The sequence below is a fragment of the Oncorhynchus kisutch genome, linkage group LG10, assembly GCF_002021735.2.
Source record: "Oncorhynchus kisutch isolate 150728-3 linkage group LG10, Okis_V2, whole genome shotgun sequence".
NCBI classification, from domain to species: domain Eukaryota; kingdom Metazoa; phylum Chordata; class Actinopteri; order Salmoniformes; family Salmonidae; genus Oncorhynchus; species Oncorhynchus kisutch.
Genome location: NC_034183.2, coordinates 54691823 through 54703266, shown reverse-complemented (window position 1 = coordinate 54703266; position 11444 = coordinate 54691823). Strand labels below are relative to the sequence as shown.

Sequence of the window (11444 nt, the reverse complement as noted above, 5' to 3'; positions counted from 1 at the left end):
TGTATGAAATAAGCGCCAGCAACTAGGCAAATGTCGGTAAAAAGAAGAAGAAAAAAAGTCCCAAGTGAATTTTTTTTATTTTTAAATCTGCCTGCAAGGATGTCAAATTTTCAAAATTGTGATTTTGGATCTGTGGAATATTGCATTGTTTAGAAATAAGAGAATAAACATTTAATCCAGACTTCATATTTAATAAGATTTGCACATCAAAACCAATGTCAGAGAGAAAAAAACAAACAATGTACTGAACACATTTATAGAAAATAATACTAAGAATTAAGAATTGCCTGGCAGTCTTCATGAAGCGACACTGCAACAACCCCTATTTAAACTAAAGTGGTCCAAAATAAGTCAGGTACATTCACTCTTTTTAATTAAAATCCCAAACCTTTTCAGATCAGGCTGATTCTGTTTTCTGGGCCATCTACATGAACAGGGGGATCCAGAAGTTCTATTGTATGAAATCTCCCACAGTCATGATTTTCTATACAACACAAATCGCATTATTGGGCAATATATAAACCAGCATAGTCTCTTTCTGATTGTTTGATCCAGCTACGTCAGCAAAACCGATCTCTGAGTCATTTGAGTTTCAATGACCAAGAAGAATCACTCCTATTTATTTGATGGTGTCCATGAAAAGACAAAAGCAGCAGGCTCTTGTTTGCCCATCGCAGGTTAATCATGCTGACCTGCACACACACACACAAAAAGAAAGACTAGGCTAACATTGACTGCACCCTAGATTAAAAGACAAGCGTTTTACATATTTTCCTTTACATATTCACACTTTAAAAAAAGGCTAATCAGGTTGAGTTTTGTATACCAGCATTTTGTTCACCCATCAATGTAAACACGTGTTCCTGATTGATTTTCTTAAGACGTTTAACAAAATGTGGTTCATGCATGAGTTTAGAGGTTAAACTAAAGGCGTATATTCTGTACTTCTTACATATGAATGTCTATTCTATAGATTATCCTCGGAGAAGGATCGGCAAAAATGAGTGAAGATGGTGATAGGGATTGGGAATGCCCGGGAGAAGGGATACAAGGAACAGGTTAACTTGATAAAAGTGACTTATTGTGATGATAAAGACAAAAAGATTGAACTAGCCCATGACTGCTCATTCAAGACACATGGGGAACACAGGAGGCAACCCCACGTTCACGGATCTACCCAGAAGTACAGCAAACAAAACAGGACTAATGGTGTGGGAAGAAACATTCACACATTTAACTAAAATGCCAATCCCCTTTCTTTAAAACAATGATTTCAGACTCAAAACAAATCCATGTCTCAATCAAGAATGATCCCAAAACTTAGTTGACTTAGTTTCTAATAGAGAATCTAAAAATGAAAGCAGTCATTTTTACTAAAAGAGAGTACCAGTCAGATATTGCTAAAACTATTCAAAGGTCATTGCTGTAGTAAAACTTCACTAATCAATAGGAATGTCAAAGTTGGTCCCATATTAAATAGCCCTGTGTGTCTAGCATTTTACGAAGTTTGTATACTAACCTAGTGGTCCACTAAAAAAATAAAATAAACGTAATACTCACTAGGGCATACTGGATGACAGTACAGAGAAGTGGTTCCATAATGCTGTTTCAAAAACAGATGGAGGTTGTATACTTTGAGTTTCCTATTGCTCAGCCTGCAAAAGAAGACTTTCTGAATTATGGTGGCTTACACATACAAGCTACAGACTAAAGGAAGAAAATGAAAAGTGAGATAGAAAAATAAAGAAATCAGAAGTACTTCACAGTGATATCAACTGAGGCCAATCAGGAGCCTGGCTGCTGGATCCTACGATTAAAATGACTCACACATACACGCAGTCAAAACAAGCCATAAACATTCCAATCACTCAATCACACACAAAGAGTTTGATTGTTATGCACAGGTAGAGGAGCCTCACTGGGGTTGCCCCAGTAGGTTGGAGAGGAAGCTGGACCCCTGTCCCCCACCCTGCCCTCCTCCCCGTCCTCCTGCACCCCCAAAGGAATCCATCTGGTTCAGCTCCGACTGGTCCAGCATCTCAAAGTCCTCTCCGTCCAAGTCCGTGTCCATCTCCGAGCTAGACTGCTTGCGGTAGCCCCTATGGGCCCCTGCTCTGGTGGGCCCTACCCTTTCTCTGCGGGCGGCAGGGGGACGAGGCTGCATGGCCCCAGCCAGTGCCGCCTGAATCATGTTGCTAGCGATGATTCCAGCCAGGTCACCTCCGAGGAAGTCAGAAGCGGGGGGGAGGCCTCCAAAGGAGAGCTCCTCGTCCAGGTCGTCCTGGTCAGAGTCCAGGTGGGATTCCACATCCAGCAGCTCGGCCGTGGTTCGGGGGCCAGTCCGCCCAGGCCGAAGACCCAGGCTGGGCAGCCCGATGCATGAGTCGTCGTCTTCGTCCATCAGGGTGGCGTCTGGGTTGATTGAGGGGAAGTCATTGAGGTCTCGTGCAAACGACTCCTCATTGTCGCTGTGTCTATCAAAATCTGAGGATGAACGGAGAGGAAGGGGCTTAAGATGTTGGAATGTCATTTGTCATTTAAAACACAGACAATCACCTGAGTAGGCAGTCATGCCACAGTACAGAAAACACAGTGCAGTGCCTTATGACATGTCATCCTATCATACATGCTCTAATGTTAGCTGCAATTCAGATAAACATTTGAATCAGGGACCGATGCGTAACATACGACTGCTTCGCGTGCTGTGCCCAGCTTCGTGCGCTGACCTGTGAAAGGACAGCAGTCTGTTCGTGATCTTGCACATCTGCGCAGCACATTGAGCATTCAAAAGCTAAAATGTCTTGTGTGATATTAGGCTTCATTAGTTGAGTGACAACCTATGTAATTTGTTATGTTATTATTATCTATGCACTGTTGAAAATTGTGTTTTATGTGCACTGTCAAATTGTTTTACCGGAATAAAGCTCACTAAACTTCCAAATGGTCAAAACCATTTAATGTGGAGATGGGGGTGAAATCCAAAAGCTGTGTTCATTGGCTATGTCATAGCCAATTTGTAAATGATAAATATGGACACATTCCTAAAACAAACATTTAATCTGCAAAAATGACAAGTTAATTAGTGGGTGACAGAGATTTCAGAAGCTAAGTGGGAGATAAAACTATATTGCCCCCCCAATCTGATAGTGGGGTAGTTGATGACTAGTCTCCCTTATGGCCCAGATCAGGTGCCTACATAGTACACCATAGACATACAGTGCATTCAGAAAGTATTCAGACCCCTTGACTTTTTCCACATTGTTACTTAACAGCCTTAATTATAGCCTTATTCTAAAATTGATTAAATAAATATTTTTCCTCAATCTACACACAATACCCCATAATGACAAAACAAAAACATGTTTATAATTTCTTTTGAAATGTATAAAACATTTTTTTGTTTACAGAAATACCTTATTTACATAAGTATAACTATTCAGACCCTTTGCTATGAGACTCACAATTGAGCTCAGGTGCATCCTGTTACCATTGATCATCCTTGAGATGCTTCCAGTGGCAATTTCAGCATGTAAATCTTGGTTGGGCAAACTCGAAAAACACCACACAACACTAAAGAAATACATTAATTGCACAATAACGGTGACCACAAACTGTTAGGGCCTACATAAAGCTGTTCCAACAGCAGAGTCCCAACACCTTACCACTGCCACACTTGGCTATCAGCAGGGCCTTGTCTGGCAGTGAAACAGTTCATTCAGCCTACTGCCTTTAAAAAAAACAGCTGATATGGCTGAATTGCTTAAATAAATGTGGTTTCTACTGACAATGGAGATGTACACACTATGGCATAAGGGGACGACGAGCGGATAAGAGGCAATCCGCAATTTCGATTAAGACAGTGAGTGAGCTAGGACGGACGTAGTCAATATAACTATTTGTTCAGCACTTCTGAAATGTACAGCAACAAAATTCAGAACATGGGCCTTTTTTACAGCATTCTCCCTGTACACCAAGTCAGAACCGTAGGATAAGGGGGCATATAAGTAGACAATTAAAGCTCTTACAATATTCAATGATTACATTTCTCTAAAACAGGCTATAGGCTACATGTGCACCACCAAGTCAGAACAGTAGGCGAAATTAAGGGGGGAAAAGGGACCAAATTATTAGGACAAATCACATGGTCTACTAACACCTTACTACACAACATACACTTAATATTACTTTCTTAGCTATAGTATACATATCTCCCTGCCATATTACATAACTTATGCAGCAACATACAATACATTTTAGGACTCACTGTTGTGCTGTGCTCACTTAAACAGGGATGTGGCACAGCAGTTTTTCGTGGACAAATTTTGTCATCAAATTTTGTCTAAGTCTGGCACTTTCAAGACAACTGAAACTCAGGAAAAAAACAAGGTAGAATCATGATGACGTCAGTGATCTTCAGGTCGGAGCTCTAGAAAGAGGCCCAAGTTCCCGACTAGCAATTCTGAGTTGGATGACCGTTTTTCCAATCAAAGCTACTGTAGATATAACGTGATTTTATCTGTGGCCAATGACCTTGAGCCTTCTTGGATGGGCATTTCTAAAGTAACTCTGTGGCAGCACCCAAGGGTCTTGAATGTTCGAGCTCTACTCGTAGATTTTGCAGTGACATAGTGTCCCTATGAGTGATAGAACACTGAGCCAATCACATTACCAACCCCTACACTCTGTATTTTCCGCTGGCTGCCCCACCACCACAGAAACCACTGAGCTAGCCTGAAAGACCTGCATTTTGGAGCTGCCTTACTCAAGAAGCCAAAAAGATACCATGTTTGTATGCGGCTTTATTAACTCAACAATTGTTTGCAAACTGATATGTGACACGTATTATTGCCAAAATAACATGCAAACCTGAACACAAAAAAAGCTGGTGGGGCTCATGATTTGGAAAGACAAACGCCTATCTATACAAGGTCTCACAGTTGACAGTGCATATCAGAGCAAAAACCAAGCCACGTGGTCAAAGGAACTGTCTGTAGAGCTCCGAGACAGGATTGTGTTGAGGCATAGATCTGGGGACCACACTATTTCTGCAGCATTGAAGGTCCCCAAGAACAGTGGCCTCTATTCTACTCTGTTCTTAAATGGCAGAAGTTTGGAACCATCAAGACTCTTCCTAGAGCTGGCCGCCCTGTCAAACTGAGCAATCGAGGGAGAAGGGCCTTGGTCAGGGAGGTGACCAATCAGGCCTTTATGGAAGCCACTCCTTAGTAAAAGACACATGACAGCCCGCTTGGAGTTTGCCATCCCTACGGTAAAGCATGGTGGTGGCAGCATCATGCTGTGGGGATGTTCTTCAGCGACAGGGACTGGGAGACTAGTCAGGATTGAGGGAAAGATGAACGGAGCAAAGTACAGGGAGAACCTTGATAAAAACCTGCACCAGAGCACTCAGAACCTCAGACTGGGGGACGAATGTTCAGCTTCGAACAGGACAACGACCCTAAGCAACAAGACAACGCAGGAGTGGCTTCGGGACAAGTCTCTGAATGTCATTGAGTGCTCCAGCCAGAGCCCGGAATTGAACCCGATCAAAAAAAATCTCTAGAGTAACCTGAAAATAGCTGCACAGCGACGCTCCACATCCAACCTGACAGTGCATGAGAGGATCTGCAGAGAATGGGAGAAACTCCCCACATACAGGTGTGCTAATGTTGTAGCATCATACCCAGGAAGACTTGAGGCTGTAATCACTGCCAAAGATACAACAAAGTACTGAGTAAAGGGGAAAACGATTTAATACATTTTAGAATAAGGCAGTAACATAACAAAATCAAGGGGTCTGAATACTTTCCGAATGCACTGTACACACACACCATCTCAGACAGATCCAGCCCAGAGAGGCCCAGCTCATGATCTCCATCAGCAGCTGATATTAAATTAAAATGGAAAATGTATATGTGTTTGCATCAATCTAATCAAAAACAAAGTGTCAAACTAAAAACGTATCATTCCTGTATGGTAGACCATGTATCCAGATACGTATTCAATCGTCTTGAAATGGAAAGATGCACATCCCTATTAGCTACATTGGATCTGGCTCTAATTCTTGTGACTCCAGAGCATGTGTGCCTGGAGGTGCAGACTCAGCAGGTGGGTGCATACTGTACCTTCTGAGCCCTCTGTGAGAGGAGTCTGGCCACGGGACAGATTAAAGGTCCCATTGTCTGTGTACGAGACCTCAGCGTCAGAGTGCTCAGAGTCGGTCATCGCAAGTTCTTTGGCCACTATAGCATCGTCAAACTGGGGAAAGACATTGAATTGTGTTAGTCATTCATAATATACTATGTTTCCTCTTGAATGTAGTCCATATGTCACAGATGATGTGACCTTATATGACATGAGAGGGCCTGCTATTTTTTTGTTTTATCTCTAAAGGGGTCAGGTTATTGTAAATCTGAGACCAGCTACAGGCTTAAGCTACATATGCCACTCCTGCCATCTTACTGAGTAATAACCAACACAGGAAACAAGTAGGCCCATTTCAATAACCATAACAGTCAGATAGATGACAACATGACTATGCTTTTGGACTGCCCGCGAAATACATCAGGTGAATTACCGTCGGGCAGAATGCAGCAAGCTCCTCCTCGCTGTCATCACCAGATGCTGCACCCCGAATTGGCTGGCGGAGGACTGCAGAGCAAACACACAAACGCAGACCACAGGTTACAATGACTGAGCTACTCCCTTGATCCAGTCTGTTTTAGGTTTGTCCATGCAAACTGTAGCAATGCCAATGCAACTATCAGACACAAACGAACAGGCAACACACACGCTGTACTCACACTGGTTGTCGATGGGCTTTGACATCATATACCCGCGAACGCTGAAGTCCAGCCACTGCAGGGCTGGCTCCAGCTTCACGCACACACGTTGCCACACTCGGTGGTACGCTGCCAGGGGGCACAGCAGAACAACCAGCACTGGGACAAGAGAGAATGGCTTAATGTTAGTGGAAACATCACTGGGCACAAACAAACAATAAAAAGCCATGGCCGCATTCATCTGTGCTATTAGGCTCTGGCTCACCCAATCCCCAGCCTCCGAGCTGCTCTCCTCAACCCAGACACACCCATGGGCTTGAGCCCAACTAATCTCGCCATTCAACAGAGAACGAAACAAAGGGTGGGAGCTCTAGCAGCCACGAGATTGTTAAGTATGTCAGAGGGCCCTGGCAAGGCCTCCCTGATCTTGGCTCTCCAGTAGATCGGTCGCTCTACATTGATTAGAGGTGTGGGGATTAGCATCTCAGCCTGACCTCCCTGCATCTCCCTCCCTGCCTGCCTGCCTTCCCGCCTCCCCTTGAGTCCCTCCATTCCTGCTTCCCCCTCTTCCTGATTCCCTTCCTGCCTGCCTCAGCCCAGTCAGGCAGTAATCACCTCACAGATAGAACCCTGGTGCCGGGGACACAGATCTGGTTTCACCAGACATGCATTTTTAACAAGGGCAGCCAGCTTTCCACCATTAGGGAGCTCTGAATGGGGATGGTGTTTGGGAAACAGAAGGGTGGGGTAGGCGGGTCGTCTCTTACTGTACTCACCCGCAGTGTAAGAGAGCACCAGTCCAGGAATGTACCGTCCAACCATGACCAGACAGGACAAGAGGGCACAGGTCAGGAGGCAGAACTAGAGACAACAAACAGGGTTCAACTGGTCAAGTTACTGATTAGTTGTATGTTCACAGTAGGCTGAGAGTAGACAAGATATTGTATTAGGGTTTATATAAGAGACCCTTCATACAAGGGGAGTGCCAAGGCCTCACCTTGCCAGGGTTCTGGCGTTTGAACTGCACCCGGCTGGATGTGAAGGCCAGCCCAGAGACCCAGACCTCAGCAATGTGGTGACACAGCTCTGGAACACTGAGCAACCCTGGCTGCACCAGGCCCCAGCTGCAAGATAGGAGTACAACAGTGACATCATCTCTCTGTGACCACTGCCCAACCCGAGTGTGACGATAGGATACAAATGATGTTTTTAAGACGTAGGCCTACCTTTCATTTTCAGACTCATTAGGTTTTTTAACTGTGGGAAGAGACAGCAAATGCACTTAACACCCGCATTTAGCAACAATCCACATCACTACATGCACTACACTTGGACACTCTACACCACATGAGTTTAAATGAGGACAGGCGTGACAAAGGATATCATTCATTATACAGGGTCTAATGAATAGTACAGACCAGGGCCAGTAGGGTATTCACACCAAGGGTAGTATGACACTGGGGAATAAGGGACAGGATCTAAGAACCAAGTCAGGTGTAATTAACACAGTTGGGCAGAGGTACTCAGAAGGGACAGACCAAGACACAGTGGGGCATGTGGCGTTGGGTGCAGAATAGAGCAGACTACCCAGAAATAATGTACTATATCCTTCTCACCTCTGATCTCAGGCCAGATCTTGTTTCTCCAGCTGTCAACGCAGATGAATACAAGTAGGCCAGAGGACAGCAGGAAGAGCAGGCGCAGCGAGGTCAGGGCAAAGAACCTGGAACAGAACACGAAGGTCAGCTTCACAACAGCTGATGTTTCCTTTTGTTTGAGATGTCACAAACATACCCTGTGGACTCCCGTGCAAGTGGCAGTTATGTAGACTCAGATGTTTGTGTGTGGTGCCTTGGTTACTGACTGAATGTAACGGAAAAGATCGTCACCACAAATGTTGTGGTGATAGTTTGTGTGTACATGTGACTTTGAACTCAACTTTGAATACAGGCGTTTCCTGTGTTTGTCACCTCCTGAGTAAGATGTTGTCAGACTCTGACAGCAGGCAATCTAGACATTAGTTCAAATGAGGACAACAAAGGTTGAGAACTGCATTCACTTCGAGCTCACCAAGAGGCAAACATACTCTTTCACATTGCCAGACCAGCATTGTAAATAAGATTTTGTAATATCTACATGCAGACCACCATAGTCCCTGTGCCCAAGAACGCCAAGGTAACCTGTCTAAATGTCTATCGCCCCATAGCGCTTACAATCTGTAGCCATGAAATGATTTTAAAAGGCTGGCCATGGCTCACAACACCATCATCTCAGACACCCTTGACCCACTCCAATTCGCATATCACCCAAACAGATCCACAGACTACACAATCTCTATTGCACTCCACACTGCCCTTTCCCACTTGGACAAAAGGAACACCTATGTGAGCATGCTACTCATTGACTATAGCTCCGTGTTCAACGCCAGTGCCCAACGTCAATGCCAGTGACCTCCAAGCGCATCACTAAGTCTGGACCCTGGGACAGAACACCTCCCTCCTGACGGGACGCCCCCAGGTGGTAGGCAACAACACATCCGCCACTCTGCACGGGGGCCCCTCAGGGGTGCGTGCTTAGTCACCCCCTGTTCACCCATTACTGTGTGGCCACACACGACTTCAACACCATCATTACATTTGCTGACGACACGACGGTGGTAGGCCTGATCACCGACGATGATGAGACTGCCTATAGGGAGCAGGTCAGAGAACTGGCAGTGTGGTGTCAGGACAACAACCTCTCAACGTCAGCAGTCAAAAGGAGCTGATCGTGGACAACAAGAAACAGAGGACCGAGTACGCCCCCATTCACATCGAAGGGGCTGTAGTGTACCGGGTCGAGAGCTTCAAGTTGCTCAGCGTCCACATCACAAAGGTCCAAACAGACCAACACAGTCGCGAAGAGGGCACAACAATGCCCCTTGCCCCTCGGGAGGCTGAAGAGATTTGGCATGGGCCCTCAGATACTCAAAAAGTTCTACAGTTGCACCATTGAAAGCATCTTGACTGGCTGCATCACCGGTTGGTATGGCAACTGCTTGGCATCCAACCGCAAGGTGCTACAGAGTGTAGTGCATACGGCCCAGTACTACACTGGGGCCGAGCTCCCTACCATCCAGGACCTCTATACCAGGCGGTGTCAGAGGAAGGCCTTAAAAATTGTCAAAGACTCCAGCCACGCAAGTGATAGACTGCTATCGCATGGCAAGCGGTACAGATGCACCAAGTCTGGAACCAACAGGACCCTGAACAGCTTCTAGCCCCAAGCCAGAAGACTGCTAAATGGTTAACTAGTGCTAAATGCACTAACTTTTTGACTTAACACATACGCTGCTGCTATTGTTTACTATCTGACACTTTATTCCTAATTACATGTACATATCTACCTCAATTACCTTGTACCCCTGCACATTGACTCTGTACTGGTACCCCTTGTGCCAAGTTATCGTTACTCATTGCGTATCTATTATTAATTTTAAGTGTTGTACTTTTCTATTATTTATCTATTTTTTTGTCTCTGCGTTGTTGGAAGGGCCCATAAGTAAGCATTTCACTGTTAGTTCACACATGTTGTTTACAAAGCATGTAACAAATAAAATTGTATTTGTCCTTAATTGAGCTGCCTGGTATTGGTTTCAAAAGCAGTGTTGGAATTCAGGATTATGTAATCTATCTATGCAAACAACTGGCCTAAAAATGGATAGCTAGATGGCAGCTATTACACGTGGCTCCATTACCACTTGGTTTAACACATCTAAAAGACAGTTAGTGGCCACAATAACAGCTGAGTGAAATGTTGCTGATAGTTCTCTCATATTTAATGATGTAGGCTATTGGCTGATAATGCATGGCATACAGCTTCTTATTAGTAGTACTGAGATAGAGAACACATTCAGAAGGAAACAAAATCCTGGCCCCCATTTCTTAGGGACCTCTGTTTAAAGTCAAAAGTACACACATACCCATTAGTAATCATGTCTATTGATTGTGCAAAAACTAAAACACACACAACATCATTTTCCAATTCCTATACCACACCAGTACTGGTACTGTTAGCATGGGCTTACTTCCTGTACGCTTCTCCCCCAAAATACATGTGACTTGTGTCGTTTCATGCATTACGATGTATCACTCTGGGCAATAATATAGACTATTAGTTCACCACACTAAGCAGGCTGACTTCTTGACATCGATTGATTGGGGACATGGTGGCTGTTTGCAATGGCACATGTAGGATATTGACTGTAATACAAAGTGCATCAACTCTGTAGGGGGACATTGCCTTATAGGACTTTTACTATTGTCACATCACTAATACCTTTCACAGATTCTGTTTTACACTCCTTGTAGACATTTAACATATAGGCTTAACTAGAGTAGTTGCAGATTCAACATACTACGCCTATTTCCATTGAAAGATAATGTCAACCCCCAGAGTAGATGGTGTTTCTAATGCTGCCTACAGAAGCGCAGTGGTGCTTTGGTGGTCTATTAATAGCAGCTCTGGTGAGCCATCTGTCTTATCTTAAATTGATGGGAGACGTTTTCGTTGTGCAAAAGCTTCTGATGGTACAGTAGATACGATTACTGTACTTGGATATAATTTATGTAAGTCATGAATTATACAAATATGCTTGTCATCACTGCTATACCATTTATAATT

General features: G+C 44.3%; 1 protein-coding gene across 1 annotated transcript in view; it reads right to left on the bottom strand.

Annotated features, from left to right (window-relative positions):
* Positions 1-170: 170 nt before the first annotated feature.
* LOC109898441 (reticulophagy regulator 3) overlaps positions 171-11444 on the bottom strand; it is a 12155-nt gene continuing 881 nt past the window's right edge. The window contains exons 3-10 of the mRNA XM_020493410.2: positions 8399-8505; positions 8009-8039; positions 7780-7906; positions 7559-7643; positions 6804-6941; positions 6578-6651; positions 6126-6258; positions 171-2484 (exon numbers count right to left, since the gene is read on the bottom strand). Of these exons, the coding sequence (XP_020348999.1) occupies positions 1916-2484; positions 6126-6258; positions 6578-6651; positions 6804-6941; positions 7559-7643; positions 7780-7906; positions 8009-8039; positions 8399-8505 (1264 nt within the window). The 3' untranslated portion in view covers positions 171-1915. The remainder of the gene's footprint in view (positions 2485-6125; positions 6259-6577; positions 6652-6803; positions 6942-7558; positions 7644-7779; positions 7907-8008; positions 8040-8398; positions 8506-11444) is intronic.